At 37.4% G+C, this 21,900-nt stretch overlaps 1 protein-coding gene across 1 annotated transcript in view; it reads right to left on the minus strand.

The window, feature by feature from the left end:
• xkr4 (XK related 4) overlaps positions 1–21,900 on the minus strand; it is a 59,580-nt gene that overhangs the window by 12,547 nt on the left and 25,133 nt on the right. Inside the window, exon 2 of the mRNA XM_079877537.1 lies at positions 3,818–4,017. Coding sequence (XP_079733663.1) covers positions 3,818–4,017 — 200 coding nt within the window. The remainder of the gene's footprint in view (positions 1–3,817; positions 4,018–21,900) is intronic.

Here is a 21,900-nt window from a genome sequence, read left to right on the forward strand (position 1 = left end):
CACAATAATAAACGGGTATGAAAACCTACAAATAATGCCACAGTAGTCCCTGCCTGTAAATGATTGTACAGTAAACACTGAAGAAATCACTCAAGAGGTGTGCTGCAAAAGGCCAAAGATGGCAAGTTCAGCAACCGGTGGAAGTTTGTTAGCCTTGGAATACCAGTCAAATATGCTAAACCAAAATCCTGACAGTAAAAGGGCAAAACCAGAAAGCACGGGAAGCCGTATCCTGACTATCCTCCACCACCTTACACCTGTCACACATTGGTGAAACAGAGGGGAAAATTTTATTTAGTGTAATGTAAGCGGTTAACAACTTTGAATTGGATCAGGTGCTGTTGACTGAGCAGGCCTGCATCGTGACCAAGCACTTGTCCTACATATCTTCAGAGAGCTCAGCTCACAGGTCTTCCTCTCATGCCACTTTAAATCCAACGCATTCTCATCCTAGGGCGTCATATACTGACGCTTTTGACATTTCGTCTACATCGAACGCACATGGCACCCTTTAGCGTCAATATGACACGCACAGAGCTTTGTTCGGTTATGGGTAGGTTTAGGTCTGGGGTAGGGTTAGGGTTAGACCACTAGGAGGCGCCTTCTGGCCCATATCTATCTGCGTCTCATATTGACGCTAAAGGGTGCCATGTGCGTTCGATGTAGACGAAATGTCAAAAGCGTCAGTATATGACGCCTTGGGATGAGAACGGGCTGTTAAATCTCACAGGGGGCTACGATGCAGACTTCAAATAAACAAACAAACAAATTTAGTTCACTTTCAAGTTCATTAAGAGATCTTAAAACTAATCCATATGAATTAAGTGGTTTAGTCCAAATTTTCTGAAGAGACACGATATAATGAACAGATTTAATATAGGCTTTTATATATTCACATATCAGTCCCTCCAGGATTTCACGATTTTTTTGTGTGATTTTCGCGATCAAAATGACTGATTTTGACTGGTAATTCCCAGAAATTTGTGAAAAAATTTGCGATTTTTATATTTTATAATTAGGGCATCACATTTACCATAATAGTGTTATGTCAGATGCACAATAGTCATACATGACTCAAATCACAAACAAAATGCATATAGTTTGTTTATTTTGGTCTAATAAAATTCTCATCAAATTAGCTTTTAAAACAACCTATGGGCAATTTTTCTACCTGACCTATGTAAATATTAACAGCAGGTGTAGTAATTTATACTGTAGAACTATGTATAAATCCTGAGTTGAGGGGTCCTGAGCTGCAGTAGGCAACCAGTTACTTATAGTGCAGCGTTTTGCATGGCGTCCCCACTGCGTATAGCTACGCAATACAAAGTGACCGATCGAAAGGGAACTACTCGGTTACTATCGTAACCTCAGTTCCCTGAGAGTAGGGAACGAGTATTGCGTAGCCGGCCGCACTATAGTAACCTGGCAAGTTGTCGCTTCAGTCGTTAAACCTGCTAAAATAGCGTTTTTCGGGGACTAATATGATATCATAGACAGTAAAATAATAATATAGGCTAAGGCTGCGCCCCTTTGGCGGGCTCTGACGTGTAATGGCGTGATGCTAGCTCATTGGCACCCGCGCCATTGGATGTGCAGTTGCCGCAGCACAGCCAATGAGTGAGCCAGACACTCACTGTGCTAGCTGTGCAGCTGCAAAATGCATTTTACATTATAGGCTTCAGTAAATCCAGGAAAAGGAGTTTCCCCTTTTCCCGCAACATCTGTATCCACGTAAAAATGCATTGAAACTTTAATTAAACTAGAGATATTTCAACTGGGTGATTATAATTTAATGTTTTGTGAGGTCTTTTTAATTTTTGTGATTATTTTGCGGTTAAATTAGGAATTATGCAGGATCGCAAAAAAATGCGACATTTTGTTGATTTTGCGTTGTATTCAGCGATGGCGGAATCGCGAAAAACTGGAGGGACTGACATATAAACATTCATCAACTCACACGTCAGTTGTGGTAAACGGAGCCAATGAGAACCAATGAGATTCATTCTCATGTTTTATGTTTGAGCTTCCGCACAAACAAAAGAGGTTTGTTCTCGACCGTCATATGCAAGTTCGGTTGAGCTTCTGTTTATGTTCGCTGATCAATGTTTAAATGTGAATAAAAGCCTAAATTAAATCTGTTCATCAGGTAAAGCGATCAAGTCTCTTCAGAAAATTTGGACTAAACCACTAAATTCATATGGTTTAGTTTTACGATCTCTTTATGAACTTTTTGAAGCGTTTAAGTGGTAGTTGTGTAGCTGTCAATGGAGAGTACAGAAATTTTGGGTGAACTATCCCTTTAACTGACTAAAGGATGCAAACCGCCCCTCAACATAAAGATTTTGAATAGAACCTAAACCCTTCTCCCTCCAGACGTGGTAAGTTCTATCAGACCACAGGGGTAAAAATGAATGATTGTAACAGATTGCCGTATGGACAGAGGTCTCCGGCAGGGACAAAACTTACAATACAATATTACATTGTCAGCATATAATAAGAGCTTCCCTGCCCCCCACTTCAAGACATCTTATACGGGATAAATACGGTTTGGTCAAGGTAAATGATATAGGGTAAATGTTGGCCGAGTAGCCAATGCTTTAGTAATTACTTTTCTTTCAAAAATTTGAAGCGTGATTGGCCTTTAGCTGGCCGGTTCAGTTTTTAGGCAATTAGTCTTGTCAGGACGTCACTTTCCTGCATCTCCAGAGTGTGCAGTCACATGGCAGTTACAGATCAGTGGTTGTTAAAAAAAAAACTTACGTTCAAAAAAATCTTATTGATATTTCATTCAAAAGGTTTCTTACCTTAAGGAATTTTTTTAAACCAGACCCTGGTGATAATGGGGAAAAAACTATCTGGAACTCACATGCCCATGAGCAAGATGGTAGATTTCAAATCACATTCTTCCAGAGGGTCATATGTCAGTGGAGTAACTGTTATTGAAATGAATGGGAAATTTAATAGATGGCTTTTTCCAGGTATTATAGACCTGCTTGCATCAGACAGTCAGTAAATTGACTGTGGCTGACACTACAGGATTTATAACATCAATGAACAAAAGGTGCTTTGTTGATTGCTAAACAACGTTATAAATATTCTCTCAGAATTCCATTAATTCATTTTCACAATACCCAAAAATGGTGCTTTCCCCAAAAAGGGGGCCCAACAAAAAAAGTATTGCTTTGAAAACTTGCTTTCTCCCTAATAAAAACCCACTTTGGCAATGCTCTTGAAAAAGCACTCCACTTCTCTCCTCTGCAGCAGTCTTTAAGGTTCAGTGGCAGTTGAGTTTTTCTCACTCTCTGTCCCTATCCATCACTTATACAGACAGGATGAGGTGTGTAGAGTGAAGGATGACAGTAAACCTGATGTTCTCTCTACACAGTACTGTCCTACCCTCATCCTTACAAAGACATATATCAGAATAATAAAATAATAATATACTGGGATCCCTGTTGAAAAAGACAGCTTAAACCAGGTAAAGGTGGTTAAATGGTCACCCAGCCTAGCCAAAAAGGATGGGTTTTTAAAAGGCACGGTAAGTTTGTGTCCAAAATGTCCTCACTATTCAATAATGTCCTCACTAATATAATGAAACCTGTTGAACACACAGCCGGAACTCACTAGTTAAATGAGTTTATAAATCAGTCAAATCATGTTTATATTTAAATCTAGTGTTTTGCTCAGGTTTCTGTGAGGGTTATGTTTAGAGGTTGGGGTCGGGTCTGATAGAAAAACAATGGAAGTCTATAAGAAGTCCTCACTAATATATAGTAAAACAAACAAAAGTGTGTGTGTGTGTGTGTTGTGCTACCTTGCACAGCCTGGAGCTTGTGAGTCTGTATGATGATACAGAGCTGGAGCACTAGCTGAGGGGCGCTCTCCAAGAACGTGGCCAGTAGGTGGAGCATGCTGACGTCTGCATACTCGTACACCATCCTCCAGTAAAACCTCCAACGGTCATTCTCTCCGCTCTGCCTGCTCCTGATGCCCAGGTAGATGGCGTGGAAGTACCTGTGCAAGAAAGAAAGAGAAAGAAAACCCATATAAAATCTCTCTCTTTCTCTCTGAACTCTCACTGAACTCTCAATGAGAGAGCAGAATCTGCTTCCGCTGCAGACACTCGGCTAGAATATCTCAATGTTTTGTCTGCTTTTCTTTCCGTGACCTTACAACCAGACAGACTGTTCCCAGCTATGTTGGTCCCTGCTTTGTTTTGTAAACAAGATATGCAGTGGATGGACCCATTTTGAACTGCTGATGAAATACATTAATGTCAAAGCTAATGACTCAACACAACATCTCTATGATTTAACCAAAAAATAGAACACTTTCATTGTAAAGTATAAGTATACTTGACTTATACTGACAGAAAAGTCTATTTGGCAAAAACAAATTTGTTCCTAATTCTGAGTATGTAAATTTTTGTGCCGATTTTCCGGCTATCCACGTTTTCAGAAGAAGCAGAAACAAGTGATAGAAGATTGCTCACGCAAATGTAAAAATAATGCGACCATCAAACATTAAACAGCATATAAATGAAAACTGCCAAACTAATGAAATGTTAAACCCATGAAGAGGTAATGACTGTGAAGATTTGGGGGTGTTTATGGACGTGATCTACTTCATATGTTTAGATCATCGCTCTGAATCTGATCCAGATGTAGTCTTTGACAAAAATACCATTTTCTTTTTTTTTTCAAAATGTTGCTTTTTAAATGAAACTTACCTACATAAAAGTATACTTTTATACATTCAAATGTGGGCCAATTTAGTGGGCCAAGTAGTATTGAAATAGTACACTTACAAGTATACTACCAGTACATTGATATTACTATACTATACTTAAAATATACTTGAACTTTATTTAAGTATACTTAATAAAATTAATTTGAAGTATACTTCTTTTTTGTAAGGGCAGCTCTTCATTTGCTAGCTTGCATTAAAGTAAAAACGTTAAATGCTAAATGCTACAGCTATTTGTTGCATGAGTTCACGTGTACCTATAAACCCGAGATAATACAGTAGGTAAAACAGGTTTTGTTTTGTTGAGGATGATCAAGGAGGTAAAGATGCTGGATGTGGTGTGGTTACACGTGGTCTGCGGTTGTGAGGCCGGTTGGATGTACTGCCAAATTCTCTGAAACGCCTTTGGAAACGGCTTACGGTGGAGAAATGAACATTCAATTCACGGGCAACAGCTCTGGCAGCTCTGTGATAAAACTACACATTTTAGAGTGGCCTTTTATTGTGGCCAGCTGCAATAATCATGCTGTCTAATCAGCATCTTGATATGCCACACCTGTGAGGTGGATGGATTATCTCGTCAAAGGAGAAGTGCTCACTAACACAGATTTAGACAGATTTGTGAACAATATTTGAGAGAAATAAGCCTTTTGTGTACATAGAAAAAGTCTTAGATCTTTGAGTTCAGCTCATGAAAAATGGGGGCAAAAACAAAAGTGTTGTGTTTGTAATTTTGTTCAGTGTATTTTTCATGGTACCAACTCAACAATAATCTCAAACAAATTCACTTTCAAAAAGTCTGGCTAGAAAAAAGGTGGAAAATCTGTAGGAATTGCTATGGCAACACTGGCCTCTTTGCAACAAATCACCAGAAAGTTCCAGGGAAAGCAAAGCCTAAACATGACAGTCTGTCGCAAGCAAACACACTCATAACAGTACAAGTGACACAAAGGTATTTTAAATACGCTGTCACCTTCTAATAATAATGGATTGTTGGTGAATGATGAGTTACTGTGGCCTGTGGGTTAGTGTGGTGCCTAGTGACCGAGTGACCTATCCCTGCACTTTCCCCAGCAATCCCTATACCTTGTAGTTTACCCTCTGACCCTGATAGGCATCCAGCCAAGAACAGACACACACTTCCATTCACCCACACCTATTCTATCCCCAGAGATTCATTGACAGGATGTTAAGAACACTACATCATCTTGGCTGTTTCTTTACCAAGAAAGTTTCCCCAAATCGCCAAAACCATATAGTCTTGTTTGCAATGTTTTGTCATTGATTTCTTTGAGAGTGGCTGCCACCCACTCTGTCTGCCAGATTCTCTCTGCTACAGTTTTCACTTTGATCGTTTGTATGCAAAGCATGATTTTATAGTACACTACTTGCCAACTTCAATCAATTTAGAGGCAATGAGTTTACAAGTAAAAGAAAAAGGATACGTTGACTTAGTGACATAAAAAAATGTTCACTAAGGTAAACGTGAAGCACTTCCCTCGTATCAGAATAATACAGCAATACTGCCTTTAGCTTTTAGTGTTTGTGGAACACATGCTTGAATATAAATGTGTAGAAGGAACTGTATCAACATCTTCTAGTCTATTTCTGCATGCTTACTCTGAATTCATAACAGGTCCAAGGAGGTATTTGGAAAGTTTTTTGATTTTGCTTTGATAACTCTATACCATCATTTATGACTTTAAAAATATTAGAGCTGTCAAATGATTACAATACTATACAATGAATAGCAATTGTAAAAAAATAAAATAAAATCAAGAATAAAAATATTTTCAATTAAATTTATTTCAGTCATGACAACTATTTTGAGAGAGATACAGGATCACTCTTCTCAATAACGCGCCAGTGGGCGGGGCCAAAGATGCAATGATGCAGAAGTAGTCGTTAATTTGATTCTGCAGATGCAGACTTTTGTAGTCATTTTCGGAGCTTGGTTTCAATACAAGCTTTAAAAATTGGACTAACAAATTGGACTTATTTGTTTGGACTAACAAATAAGTTTTGAGTTCTAAAACTTACAGGATGTTTTAATAGTACAATGACCTTTTGCATGTCAAAAAAAAAAGAAAAAAAAAAATCAAGGAAGATTTGATTTCTAAATCCGCAATATGCATGGAACATCCTTACAAACTTCCACAATAATATAAGCCAACTGGAAAACTTCCGGAGAAAAGTCACTTATTGGTGTGGCGGTATCTTCAATTTTCCGATGTAGCTTTAACAGTATCAATAGTGTAATACTTAGTTTATAATCAGAATATGGTCAGTTAAATATTCAGGCCTAGCATCAATTTCTTTGTTTAAATGTAAAACGTTTAAATTTCAGCATTTTGAGAACAGTACTGTTGCGTCCTTCAGTGTTCCTCAGCAAAATTCAATTTGACCATCAGTTTAAACACTTTCTCCACTGTTGGCCAACAATAAAAGAAATGGATCTTAAATAAATGGATCAATCCCTTTCTACACAAGATATGTTGCTCTTTCGGTTTAAAAGCTGTGATACTCCACTCGTACGTCTATATTGTTATTTGATGTTGGTTCACTTATAAAATTGCCTATCTGTTCTTTCTTTATTGCTTTCTTTTGCCCAACTTAACAGGCAGCTTACAGCTTTAATGAACATCAGACGCAGAAGTAAATTTCAACCTTTTTAACATGATTGAGTGATAACGAGACATGATACATTTCAGTAAGTTGGTATATCTCTCAACATCTATCTATAAATTACAGGAATGTCTTTCTGTCTGTCTATGTGTCTGTTATTCGTATATCTCTCGAACCATTAGCCCGATGAATTTCAAACTTGACAGGTGTCTTGCTACGGGCATGAGTAAGTGCAGTGCCAAGTTTGACGTTATTTGGATTAGAAATGCAAAAGATATCGTTAAACATATCGGTAAAAGAAGCACACATTGGCTTTTGCCGCTCTAGCCGCTGGCCACCTCCCCTCTCACACTGCACACTGAGTGAGTACAGAGCAGGACCAGAGACAGAGAGGGTCGAAGAAAGCAGCGGAGCTTAAGTAGCGTTTTTTCGGAGTTCACTGTGTAGCCTGCTCCCTGAATCGTCGCGCTTATTCATTTGTGGATGTTAACTGAATCTGTAAGTCAGCTACACTGTTTACTTCTGAATATTATATTTTATTCTGGTGCGCTTAACGTTATCGCTACTGTGTAATAGTAGCCTATGCTATTCACCAACTAAACATATTCTATTCAATACATTCACAGTCTCTTTCACGGCCATCATTTGTAGTAGCCTATTCACAAACTGTTTGCTCAAGCATAGCCTGGTCTCAATGCTAAGTTTTTGTCATGCGTGCTGAAGTTAGCCTGTAACTATGTGATGTTGAATATGCTATGTTAAATAGTTGCCCTGCCTATTCAACAGGATAGCTCATGTAGGCTATGCAGGCTTAAACGAGGTTAACTCTCCTCTTACCGAACGTGACGGCAAATCCCCATATCCTTATTCTACACCATACCACTTCATTAACGGTATACTACTGTCTACACTGCACTATATGTCATATACGGCTTATACTGCACTACCTGTCGATACTGTTCACATTGCACTTTTCTGCATTTTTGCACTTCTGGTTAAAACTGCCTTTCATTGTCTCTATAATTGTAATCTACACAATGACAACAAAGTTGAAACTAATGTAAATCTAATCTCATCTAATCTTAACTCCTGCTACCTGTACACAGATACCCAAATACATGTCACCTAATATCACCATTATAAATTGTTTTGCAACCATTTAGTTCAATTTTCCATATTTATTGTATGTCATTATGTCAGTATCAGTATTTGCTTTCTACCATGCACAAATAAAAATGTCACTGAACTTTTGCTGTGTAATTGTAACAATGAGCACTCAAACACACCAAACCAAATGACTAAAAACACACAAAAAAACTGATTTTGCACAGGCACAGCACTAGTATCTTCTGATGTTCATTCATGTTTATTTCTTGCAATAACTAGTAGAAAAGAGGAAGAGATGATCAGTTTATCTGCGCTCCACGATTGACATCTTGACAGCTGACAGTATCAGAAATGCCCAAGCTAGATTATCGCAAACCAGGAAGCAACCATGCATATAGCGAACACATGACCCATTTAATGTATTTGGTCTTGGTGGACTAGATCTTCTACAGAGCTGCTGCTGTTGATTATTGCCGCTACTGCTGCTGCCAATAGATACACAGACATGCTGCTGCTGCGTGAAGAGATATACATAAATACCGTATCAGATATAGACAGGTGGAGCTAGGGGAGGTGGAGGGTTTTAGAGGAAATATGATTGTGCAGCTGGACTAGCCTAAAGCAAACACTGAATCAGACTATTTGAATATTGAGCAAGCAATCTCCCTGATAGCAGGATCAGCAGAGGCCAATCAGCAATGATGTGATCGCTTGGAGATTGCATGTAAAGGAACAATCAGCCCTCTAGAGTTTCATGACTGAACTAGATATAAATCTATAAAACAAAATTTATTTAAAAAAGAAATTAGGGCCGTTAAAAGATTTCATTTTTTAAAAAAGAATTTACAAAAAGTGTGAAAATAAATGAATGAAAAAATAAATTATATCATTTCCCAACACTATTTCCCAAACTGCTTCCATTTGAGAGGAAGCTCAAGTATATTATTCACCCACATTATTGATTTTAGTGATTTGTGTTAAGTGAATTATTGTATTAAGGGCCATTTTAATAACTTTAATGATCATTCAGGATGGTATTCACTAACCAGTGTATGGAGCACATTTCTGGTTTGGCTGCAATGAATGCATACTGTGTCTTACGGATGTGGCTGTGGGGCTACATAAGACAGTTAGAAAACCCTGTTCTAGATCTGTCATGTTGGATGTTCACGGTATCAAAACTGTGGCCCTTTTCTTGATACTGCCTTGCCTTTACATTGCGTAGGCAACCCAACAGAGAGCATGCAGTGTTCAGCTATAAACATAAACAAGTGTTTATGAAGCTCTCAAATAAAGGACAATTCACCCAAAGAAACTATTCAAATATAAATAAAGTAAAAATGGCAAATCAAGTCTATAGATGATATTGTCTGGCTCTGTCATCATGGGAACCATATCAGCAGTGATAGATTCAAAGGAAAACCACCATGACAAAAGTAGTGCAGCGCAGCAGGGTCGCAGTGTGATCTTCCGGCTGACCTTAAAAGTGGGCGTCTGTCCAGCTTCTTTATCAGATAAGTGGGGTGCAGACGAGGCATGCGCTTACAGACACGCAGACTCCTGGCATTTCCACCACTCACCCTAAAGGCCAAAGTAAGAGAGGCCTCTCATATGGCCACTGTTTGGATTTCAGATAAGCCACTGATCGTCTCTGTTTCCATCACTGCAATATGTATCCCATTCTTAGATGGTCTACCTGAAACCATAGGTCCAAGAGGTCTGGCCAGCCACTGCATCATATTACTGCATGCTGCTCAAAGTGTGCTATCTACCTAATCCCCATTCAGAATGGGATTAGACAGATGTTGATGTGCATTCTCTTGCCTTGATTGGATTATTCCTGCATCTCAGCACTATGCCAATCAGAGGGGTGGGGGCGGGTAACATAAACAGCACAATTGCTTCAGGATACCATGATTCATACATACATTCAGATCACACGTGAAAGATGGCCATGTGCAGAGGTTTAAAAGCACAGAAAAAGTAGTTAGGTCAAAGGGGACCCCTTTTTACAAGATGTAATGTAAATCTCTGGTGTCCCCAGAATGTGTCTGTGAAGTTTCAGCTCAAAATGCCCCACAGATAATTTCTTACAGAATGTCCAATTTGCCCCATTTGGGTGTGAGCAAAAACAAGCCGTTTTCGTGTGTGTAGCTTTAAATGCAAATGAGCTGCTGCTCCCCACCCCCTTTCCAAAAGAGGGTGGAGCCTTTACAGCTTGTGTTTCGGATACTCCGAAAACTGCAGAATCTCACGCAGCCAAAATGTCAGAAATTGTCAGTAGCGATGTTCAGCCTTATATGTTCGAAACGGAGTCGGACACTGATGGAGAGACTCAAGAAGTAACTTTTAGAATTCAACAGGATGTTTCTGAATGGTTAGTTGATGAATTTATGTAGTAGTTGTGGAGTTAACTTTATTCAACTTATTGATTAGCATGTTCCGTTATGATCATCTATAAACTGTTGTACAGGTGCTCATGTGGGAACTGTAGTAGGATGCCTACAGAGCCAGAGAATGCTGCATGGAGATAGGACAGGTATCATTTTGTTTAATTATGGTTATAATTGATATAATCATCTTTGGCCACATTGGCCAAACAGCATGCTAACAAGCACATTCACAAACGCTATTTGGAAACATTCACAAAACATGAAGTCCGATACTTGCTTGTTTTGGATATGAAGTTTGAGCACGAACAGTTGGTATCAACCAATTTCAGAATCAACCTTTGTGCAAATCCAGCATTTTAACTGGCATTCGTTTGCGAAGCAGTCTGGCATAAAATGATTTGCACAAACATATAGGACTACCTACTACTACTACTATAGGCAAATTTTCTTCATAAATTATATTCATCTACTGTGTCCTCAGTGGCTCAGATTTCGGGAGTCTATGGAGACTCTTGTGTTCATTGGTACATCCAAAAACAGAAAATTTGTAAAGTTTGTAAAGTTGCGTAATTTAAATATACTTAAAGTAAAACATATTTTTTTTTTAAATCTACTTTTTTTCTTATCTTTTCAATAGATTGTTGATTGGTTTGCTAGCTCAACAATAGCCAATTAATTTTAAAATAAATAATGATAAATAAAAATAAATGTAAAAACTCAATTCATTCAGAACAGTCAGAAAAAATGTAAGTGATGATAATCTTCTAAACATATATTTTGTATTATAAAGGTCTATATGAAATTGTAAGGTGTAAAAGGAGGTCAGGGGACTGGTTATACGTTACTATAACTTCAGTGGATTTGGGTTTATACGCTGAGGTTATTGAGTGACATGCATTTCCAGGCAGACTTTTCACGCCTGAAAGAACTTGCCCTGTTAATGGCAACAGAAGGAGCAGTGAGTGAGGAACAGGACTTTGCTTTTACAGTGGAAGGTGAGCGGGACTGCATGAGTGACAGCTGTAGACAGTCTGGGCCATGCGAAGGAACAAGCCTGCTCTTCATCTCGTTGCTGAGCGCCAGGGGTCCACCAACTCCAAAGGGAGGATTAAGACCCCTATATACTTCAAGTGATATCGAAAAAAACACCTTCGAACTGCCATTAGTCCGAGGCTATTGCGTAATAGAGAGGTGCAGGTATTACATCACTTTGTAAGCCAAACAGCAGAAAAGAGTTAGCATTTTAGCATTTAGACTTTTTTCCGAAGTCAATGGGTTTTTTGAGTTTTTAGTTAAATGGCTGAAATAAGGTTTGTGGTGAACACAACCTCAAAATAATTTTCACATTTTATTCTCTGGCGTAAAATACATCAGTATTACCCCACTCGTGATTTTTTAAAGCTGTTACATGTCTTGAAAAATACTTAGGAGAAATAAAAGTAGACGCAAATGAGACATGAGAAATATTTGAGAGACAAAGAGTCAAAACTGAGAATGTGGTAGAAGAAACATGTAACATCTCTTGTCTTGCTGCAATCTTTATCAAGACTCCATTATGGGAATATTTTATTGCTCAGAGGTTGCTCTTTTTAAGCTCATCCTATTGGGTTTTTGTCGAGGGAACCAGTGTGATGTTAAAGTGACATCCTACCTGCACCAAGAGGGTATGCGTGTGACGTCACCGTCGGCTGGAGTGGCAAAAAGACTGAGCGGCAGCATTGGTTTTCCGAGTGAATGCCGCGAAAAACACACAAAACTCATCTAAAACGGGAAAGAGCTTTGAGATTGACTGTAAAAATAGATTTCACAAGAAATCTGAGGTATTTTAACAGAAAAGATAAGCAAATGGATTGCTGCAATTCATAGAAACAACTGGACTCCAGGCAGCGAAAGGTGGATTTGCAGTTATCATTTTGTGTCAATATGCTGAATTTTGGCGTAAAATCATACCCTATATATATTGTATTGTTATATATTGTATTGACAACTCATCAATTAAATATTTACCATTGTATATTAAGCAAAATTGGACGTTTTTAAATAAACACTGACAAAAACTATACAAGTTTTAGGGCCGGACGATATGATATATAACATTAATATAAGTTGTCAACCGCATTTTGACTTACCTATATTGTATTTATATAAAGCATTTTTGTTGTGTTAATTTTGTTATCGAGAGGAAAGTGTTCAGCACATTTTACTTTTTCATCTAAACACCGCTCCAAGCAGTGTGGGCGGCGTCAGGATGTTCGCTAACAGTATATCGCTGCAATGGTATTTCGAACTTCTTTTTACCCCTAAGTGTAGGATGCAAAATAATACTGTGAATGCCTTCACTGTGCCAGTCCCAATTCACACAACTTATGCACACTAAAACTCTGGAAAGAAAGTGCAACTTTCAGGGGGAAAAACACCTTAGCTTATTGATTTATTGCCAGGCAATTTTGTATACTAGTATTTTAAAAGCAATCTGCTGGAACTAAAAAAAAAATAAAAAAACAAAAAAAATAAAAATAAATCCAAGATTTAACAGCCATCATCACTCATAGAAGTGAAAGATTACACTCACAGCAATATGCTGGCGATGCATGGAAGGATGCCTGCTCTACTCCGACTCACTCTAAAGTAATATCAGTATCACTGTGTAGGCAGCATGCTGTCACACAATGGCAGATGGACTAATGCCACGTTCTGGTGGCATATAAGAAACGGACGCATATCAGCAGAATGGGATGAGGCCATGTGGTTGATGTTCTGTGTGCTTCTCAAACTGCATGGCTTCATTCAAAAGTCACATGAGTCAACGCAACTCTGACCTTTAATGGTCTTGTACTACGAAACAAAGTTGTATTTTTTTTATTTGGAGCATAAAGCCTCTTGACCTTGCTGCTTTTCTGTCCATGTGATACGAGATGAGTAATCCCAGCACTCACAGGACCTTCCTGTTGAAAACACTGATTGGAAAATCTATTTTATTCATCATACCAAGCCAAGCTATACTACAGAGTTAAAAGGCTATTTCTTTAAACACACCATCATGCTCACCAAGACTGCATTTATTTGATCAAAAATACAGTAAAAACAGTAATATTCTGAAATATTATTACAAATTAAAATCAAGCTTTTAATGTTGTTTATATGTCTATGTGGTGTTTTTAATATGCTTTAAGACAAACCATGTGCAAAATCATAAGTCATCACCATTGTTGAGTATTTTCTCCTTAAAACTGCAGTGAACCAAAGACAGTCAACATCTTTGGTTTGAAGGTTGAAGGTTTGAAGTCGCTGGTGTTTCTGACGTCACAAACTACATTGTAACCAATCACGACAATGTGTATGGAAGGCGATCAGGGACAAAAATCTTTAACGAAATGCGTGAATTTTGACATCGTCGTCGTCGTTGATATATTTGACTGGCATTTTGATATATTTCTGTGTTTATTTGGCCGTTTAGGCGTGCAACCGAAGACAAAGGTTACTATGCTTGTCCGTGTTGCGCTCGGAGCGCGCGCTCAGCATCCTGTCAGTAGAATTCAGCTCTCTCAAAAAAAAAAATCGCGCTTTTAATATTTCTCTTCAATATAAAGCACATCCTGCTCTTTTCTTTCTCGTTCATTCATGTTTTGTTATTAATAACTTTAAACAGAATCGTCAACTGAAATCTGCGCGGATTATCAATACAACACATTTATAGGACATTACAAGGGTCTCTGCGGCAAAAGTGAAAGTACCAGCGGGTGAAATGTTTCGAAATGTCTCTTTGCACAGCAAAGAACCCGTTTCAATAAAAGGATATATTAAAGTTTATATAACCTACTTTTACATTTTCGTTGCTGTTCTGAAAATGGATTTCGCCATTACCTTATACAAGCTGCAGCTGCTTGAATCCCAGTGCAGGAGCTGTAGGTTACAACTTACCACAGACACGTAAGTGGTTGATTGCTGTGGTGACTCCTGACACTCGCAAACAGCACTGAACACGCACTTTTGACTTGAATATTATTATTATCATAAACTTTTCATTAATTTCGGTAGGCTGTACAACAAGGGAATTGTAATTTGTAATTGTCTTAAAAAATCGTCTTAATCGTTTGTTGGTAAAGGGTGAGAGACCTTGCTTTTCTTGACTTTTCTACCTTGAGAAAGAACGTTAAACGAACAACTTAAAAGGGCATGACAAATCATGACGTAAGACTGACATCACTCACAACGTAACTACCGGTAATGCATTATCCCTCATAGGGTTGTGCCGATGGACGGTGATGGCTGAACGACATCACGATGGAGATCCACCATCGTGATGCCACGCCCCCCACCCTGTCAGACCAGCCCAGTCTCACGGCAGTTCGTGAAATGGTCACGCAATTTAATCTATTGATTTGTGTACACCAGTGGTTGGGAACCTATGGCTCGCGAGCCACACCTGGCTCTTTGGCAAAATCATGTGGCTCGCGAGTTACGTTGTGAGTGATGTCAGTCTTATGTCATGATTTGTCATGCCCTTTTAAGATATTCATTTAACGTTCTTTCTCAAGGTAGAAAAGTCAACAGCTTAAACCATGGCTCTTAGAATGGCTCTTTTATTTTAGCAAACTTTCAAAAAACCTTTTCAGACTGTGCAGCTGAACCAAGAAAAGCTTAAGATTGCATGGAGCTGATAAGCATGAATGGCAGAAGAAAAAGACTGCAATTAAAAAACAAAACAAGAGAAAATTATTTTAATGCAAGCAATAAAAAAATGCACACATCGGCTGTGGAATAAAAGAAAAGACATGCACGATTAACTAGATTAAGGCATACTCCTGTCTTAATTTAAACCCTGTCTGGGAAACCACCACCCCCAAAAGTTTCACAAAGTTATTCTTACCACTATAACTTATGGCTTCCTAAAGACAAGTTTATGGGTAAATATATGAATAATAATAAAAAAAATATACCAGGGCTCAACATTAAGCCTTTTCATTTGATTGTCCTTCGGTGGATCATTCACTTGTCCGAGTAAAAACATTTGTTTGTCCAGGAAAAACAATTAGACTTTTTTTGTGTGTATGTTGTAAATATAATTTATTCCGAATCAATTTTCTCATCACTGTTCAGTCAGCCTTGACATATATAAATCGGCAAATTTATGATATTTTAACCTTTATAAAGGGCATTTTTCCATAATCGTTTTAAATATATGCTTCATCTTTCATTAAAAAATTCTTAAATTTGATCAATAAATTAAAATAGAATAATAAGATGCTAAAGGGCAAATTAAACTGCATTAAATAATGTAATGAGATTATTTTAAATATTTTTTCAAAATACAAATAAGAAAGAATGACTTTTAAACACGCAACTAAACCAACAGTAGGAGGCGGCAGGAGACCATCTTAATGAGAGAGTTATTGAGTCATTTATTCAAACGATTCATTCAAACGGCTGATTCATTCAGGAATGAGGCAGTTGTAAATTAATTGGAATTCACTGAATCGTTGACTCAACCGATTTGTTCAAAACACTGAATCATTCGGTAATGAAACACAGTTGAGTTTTCCTTTGAGATGTGCTGTGGTTCTTCTATGATCTTTTTTCAATAGTTCATATGAACTATTTTCACTGCTGAAACAGAACAAAAAATGGCAATATTGTGTCTTAAATTCAAGTGACTTAATATTAATTACTTGTTTATTGAACTGTAATATGAAATCAGTGTCACATTTTCAATCTTGATGGTACTCTAACTGTATCATATGTTATAAATATAAAAACTCCACATTTAGAATATTTCATTTGTTTCCAAATTAGGCACGCACAACCTTGTTATCGTCAGTAGCCTACATTATATATTATATTAGGCTATTGTATTCACTATCAGTCGCCACTTACAATAAAACAGAATAGTTATTTTTTGTTATTGACGTTTTAATCAAGCTATTTGTCCGGTCGGGCAAGTAAAACTCTCTTTCACTTGCCCCTTCAAAAAATCCACTTGTCCCGGACAAGCGTAAATGTCGAGCCTGTAAAACATATCAAAACATATTTTAAATATAATGTACTAATTTTATTATAGCACTCATCAGCCTGCAGCATCCAAGACAATGTTTATTGTAAACAACACAGAGACAGAACAGCACAAACAAACTATAGGGTCATAGCAGAACTCCATTTGTGTTTAAAACAGTTACAGTTTTTAGACTTTAAAAACATTTATCACCACTTGTGATTCACAAAGTGAAAATTAATTTTAAGAAGTTTGTTTCTATCCAGTTGGCTATTGGCTTTTACCGATAAATCAGACACTTTACTCTTGTTCTGAGGACATAGCTTAACCTGCTGTCTAATTTGACTTTTATTTTATTTGTTTACTCAACAGCTCTGACAAAAAAATATGATAATAAAAGGTTTTGGGTTGAACACCAAATTAGATAAACATTATTAGCCTATGTGAAAGTGAATAAAGTTATGTGTGTGTGTGTGTGTGTGTGTGTGTGTGTGTGTGTGTGTGTGTGTGTGTGTGTGTGTGTGTGTGTGTGTGTTCAGTTATAATATGCTGTGTAAGTTATATAGCCTACTTTTGAAAATGATAGGCCAATAACTTAAAACAAACATTTAATAACCCATATAGATAAATTATAATGTATAAAATGGACATAGATTTTACTTAATTTACAATGTAACATTTATTAATTTACTCTAGCACTTAAGATATCAGTAAAACAAGGCCACACTACAGAGTCCTGCACAGGTCCATTTTTGGAGACCCGCCCCCGCCCGTACCCGCAAAGTTCAGCACCAGATCTGACCCGTTACCCGTGATAATATCAAAATTAAATCCGCACCCGCCCAGACCCGTTAATATTTGGCCCGTTACCCGACCCGTGCCCGCAATAAATCACACACAAGCTAAAATCTATTGAGCGGTGGGGACGCATTCATGTAACATGTAAGGGTGCGCTGCCAATAACGCACCTAAAAGCTGTCACAAAGAACTGGGAAAAGTAATGATTATTAATATGTCAAATATATCAAGGAGACATTTCAATTGTTTATTAATAAACAAGTGTTTTCTGTGTCAAAGTTGAAGTTGACGATGCTGACTGACTCACGATCTTCGCAGTAGCCTGAACGTGCCTGCATAAGCAGAGAGCAGTCTGTTTTCTTTTATTTTGAATTGTTTTGTTTAAAAGTACACATTTCATGCTTTCTATTTCTCAGGTCTGTGAGGCAAGTAGCTTACGCTGAGTTTCGGTTCATTTAAGAGACGAGCCTCAAGTTCATGCGCCCGCGCCTCCGTGTCAAGATTGCCTGCTATATTTACCTTATTTATTAAATCCAGGAAATTGGTTGATGAAACATTGATTAAAATTAAGATACAATTAATACGAACGAAATGAAATTCACTTTAAAGAAAGGCTTTCTACAAAAACAAACTTAATGAAATGGTCAAAATCATGTCTGCCCACTGCATTTGTCTCCCGATATTCGGGATCATCTTATCTTATTCATGCTTTTCACTTTTCATAATCAACATGAAATAAATTTTTTTTTTTTTTATTTAAACATGAATATGAAACTAAATCGTTTTTAATGACAGGGCTACAACACATACAGTACAGAGAAATTTAATGTCGGAGCATTGCCGGTGAGCATGTGGAGGGGGAGATACGATTTTCGATCAATCATCGAATATTATTTTGCTTGATATGCCAATTCTTAATATTTAGTGTTTTTAATGCCTGTTTGAGATCTCTGTGAAAGTTTTAATTGTAGGTTCGTGGCCCTGAGTGTCGCGATTTCGGTTTCATTTCGCATATAGCCTACAGCCCTTATAATCATAGATGACGCCACCGGTTTTTATTTAAAAGAAAGACCGTATATGTTTGTATGTAGGCCTATATATTGGCAATTTATATACACAATACTTACTAAAATATAATTAATATCATTTTATTGCATTTGTATTAGTTGTTAGAAGAGTAAAAAAAAAAAATCGGTCGGTCTTAACACAATTGTTTACAACCGGCAAGTCGGTCGGACTAAAAAGGGGGAAAAAATAATTGGGTCGGTCCTAAATCGTCAGGGTCGGTCGGGTTACGGCAAACAAGAATATTTTTAAGGATGGCCTGACTAAAACACATATTTGCGTATGTGTAATGGTAATTTAGACATACAAATATTGCACATATTTTTCATCCGCTACCCGCCCGCAAGGAGTACATTATCCACCCGCGTCCCCGCCCGTGAATTTTAGGAATGTCACAATCCACCCGTTTTAGCCACTTTTATGCGGGTACCCGACCCGTTGCAGGACTCTGCCACACTAAACTAGTAATGTGGTAATATGTGGGTAAACATAAAGGTAAGTCTGCTTTAAAAAAATATTACAAGTTCTAACATGGCCAGAATGTGCGCGTTGAGAAACACGTTCAAATTGGTCGTCTTAACATGGTAAAACTGTGCGTCTTTACACGTACTAAGGCCATCCTTAAAAATATTTTAGTTTGCCGTAACAGCAAAAAAAAAAAAAAAAAAAAAAGGTCGGTAGGTCAGTCTAAAATTTTTTTTTGGGAGATTCGATGTAAAAAAAAAAAGTACAATTTTGGTCAAATTTGCATATCGGGACTTCACTGACAGTTTTCCAGAACTTCGTGCCAAGTTATATATATATATATATATATATATATATATATATATATATATATATATTAAATAACAATTAGAAAACCTGTATAAACTGAACACCAAAGACTAATATTATAGCGGTAATATTATAGGCCTATTCATGTAACGGGTGCGCTGCCAATAACGCGCCTAAGCTGTCAGAACTGGGAAAAGTAATGATTATTAGTATGTCAAATATATCAAGGAGACATTTCAATTGTTTATTAATAAACAAGTGTTTTCTGATGTGTCAAAGATGAAGTTGACGATGCTGACGCGATCTTCGCAGTAGTGAACGCGCCAGAGAGAAATGCACATTTCATTACATAAGCAGAGAGTCTGTTTTCTTTCGTTTTGAATTGTTTTGTTTAAAAGTGTACATTTCATGCTTTTTTATATATAGGCCTATATATATGTCTCAGGTCTGTGAGGCAAGTAGCTTATACGCTGAGTTTCGGTTCATTTAAGAGACCAGCTCCAGTTCACGCGCCGGCGACTCCGTGTCCTGATTATATTGCCTTATTTAGCCTACCTCTTATTTATTAAATTCAGGAAATTGGTTGATGAAACATTGATCAAAATTAAGATACAATTAATACAAAACGAAATTCACTTTAAAGACAGATTTTCTACAAAAACAAACTTAATGAAGTGGTTAAAATCATGTCTGCCCACTCCATTTGTCTTCCGATATTTTCGGGATCATCTTATCTTATTCATGCTATTCACTTTTCATATAATCAACATGAAATTAAAAAAATAAATATTATTTTATTTAAACATGAATATGAAACTAAATCGTTTTTTAATGACTGCGGGCTACAACACAGGCCTATTAGACAGTAGCCTACAGAGAAATTTACTGTCGGAGCGTTGCAGGTGAGCATGTGGGGGGAGAGATACAATTTTCGATCAATCATCGAATTTTATTTTGCTTGATATGCCCATTCTTAATATTTGGTGTTTTAAATGCCTGTTTGAGATCTCTGTGAAGTTTTAATTGTAGTGCTGCTTTCAGAGCGGTCACGTCCGTAACATTGTTTCTTCCTCATAAATGCGAACACGAAAAATAAAATAAAATGAATAGGCTATTATGTTCTGTGGAGAGCCGATCCCTCTTCATCCGGTGGGTATATTAGCCTACTTTTGGTTTGCGCAGTGTAATTCATAGAATTAGCCTACTAAAACATATTTTTCGTGGATCTGAGTGTCGCGATTTCGCTTTCATTTCGCATAGGCCTACAGCCTACACAGCCCTTATAATCATAGATGACGCCGCGGGTTTTTATTTAAAAGAAAGAGCGTAGCCTACGTTTGTAGCCTATGTAGGCCTATTTATTCACAATAAATAATTAATATCATTTTATTGCATTTGTATTAGTTGTTTGAAGAGTAAAAAAAAAAATCGGTCGGTCTTAACGCAAGTTTACAATCGGCAAGTCGGTCGGACTAAAAGGGAAAAAAAAAATTAATTGGGTCGGACCTAAATTGACTGGGTCGGTCGGGTTACGGCAAACAAGAATATTTTTAAGGATGGCCTAATGTAGCGCGACGACAGCTGACGCCTTACACTACCAGAATGTGCATGTCTGTGCAAACAGTGCGTGTTGACGCGGTCAAATTTCACGCGTTTCGTTTAAAGACTATTAAGACGTCAACGAGTGGATCTCTGAGCTGGCATGAGTGGAGGCGGGGCTAATTTGCATATTCATAGCACCATGTATGCTAAATGAGGCAAGGGTGTAGAGTTACATTCAAGCTATTTTAAGGCGTGAAGATTTTTTTTCCAAGGAAAAAACTTTTAAATATGTAATTTTGGTGATCAAATATGAGTTTTTAGGGATACAATTATTGACTACAGGGGAACTTACTTTAATATATTTTAAAATGTAATTTATTCCAGTGATGGCAACATTTTCAGCATTATTACTCCAGTCTTCAGTGTCACATGATCCTTCAGAAATTAGGCTATATTGGTGCTCAAAAACATTTCTTATTATTATCACTGTTGAAAATGTATTTGAAATTTAACATTTAACATGTGTTTTTACTGTCATTTATGATATTTAAATGAAAATATACATGATATTTAATGTAGCCTACTATTCCAATAGTTTATGGTGGTTAGTCCTACTTTAGTTATTGTTGGACCAGTAAAAATATGTTGTTCACTAGCAAGCTAGCTGATGAATCTGATGAACTTACAAACCTTGAACATAAACCCTGGAGACCAGAATCCAAAACACAGGATTCACATGCCAACACAACGAGTCGACCAGCTAATTCTGGTCTCTACAGTAGGGCTGGCAATGACTGTAAACAGGTATAATAGAATGTCTCAGGGCATAGGTAAAACTCCAGCATGGCAGCAGATATA

Source organism: Squalius cephalus (assembly GCF_949319135.1).
Source record: "Squalius cephalus genome assembly, chromosome: 7".
Lineage (NCBI taxonomy): Eukaryota > Metazoa > Chordata > Actinopteri > Cypriniformes > Leuciscidae > Squalius > Squalius cephalus.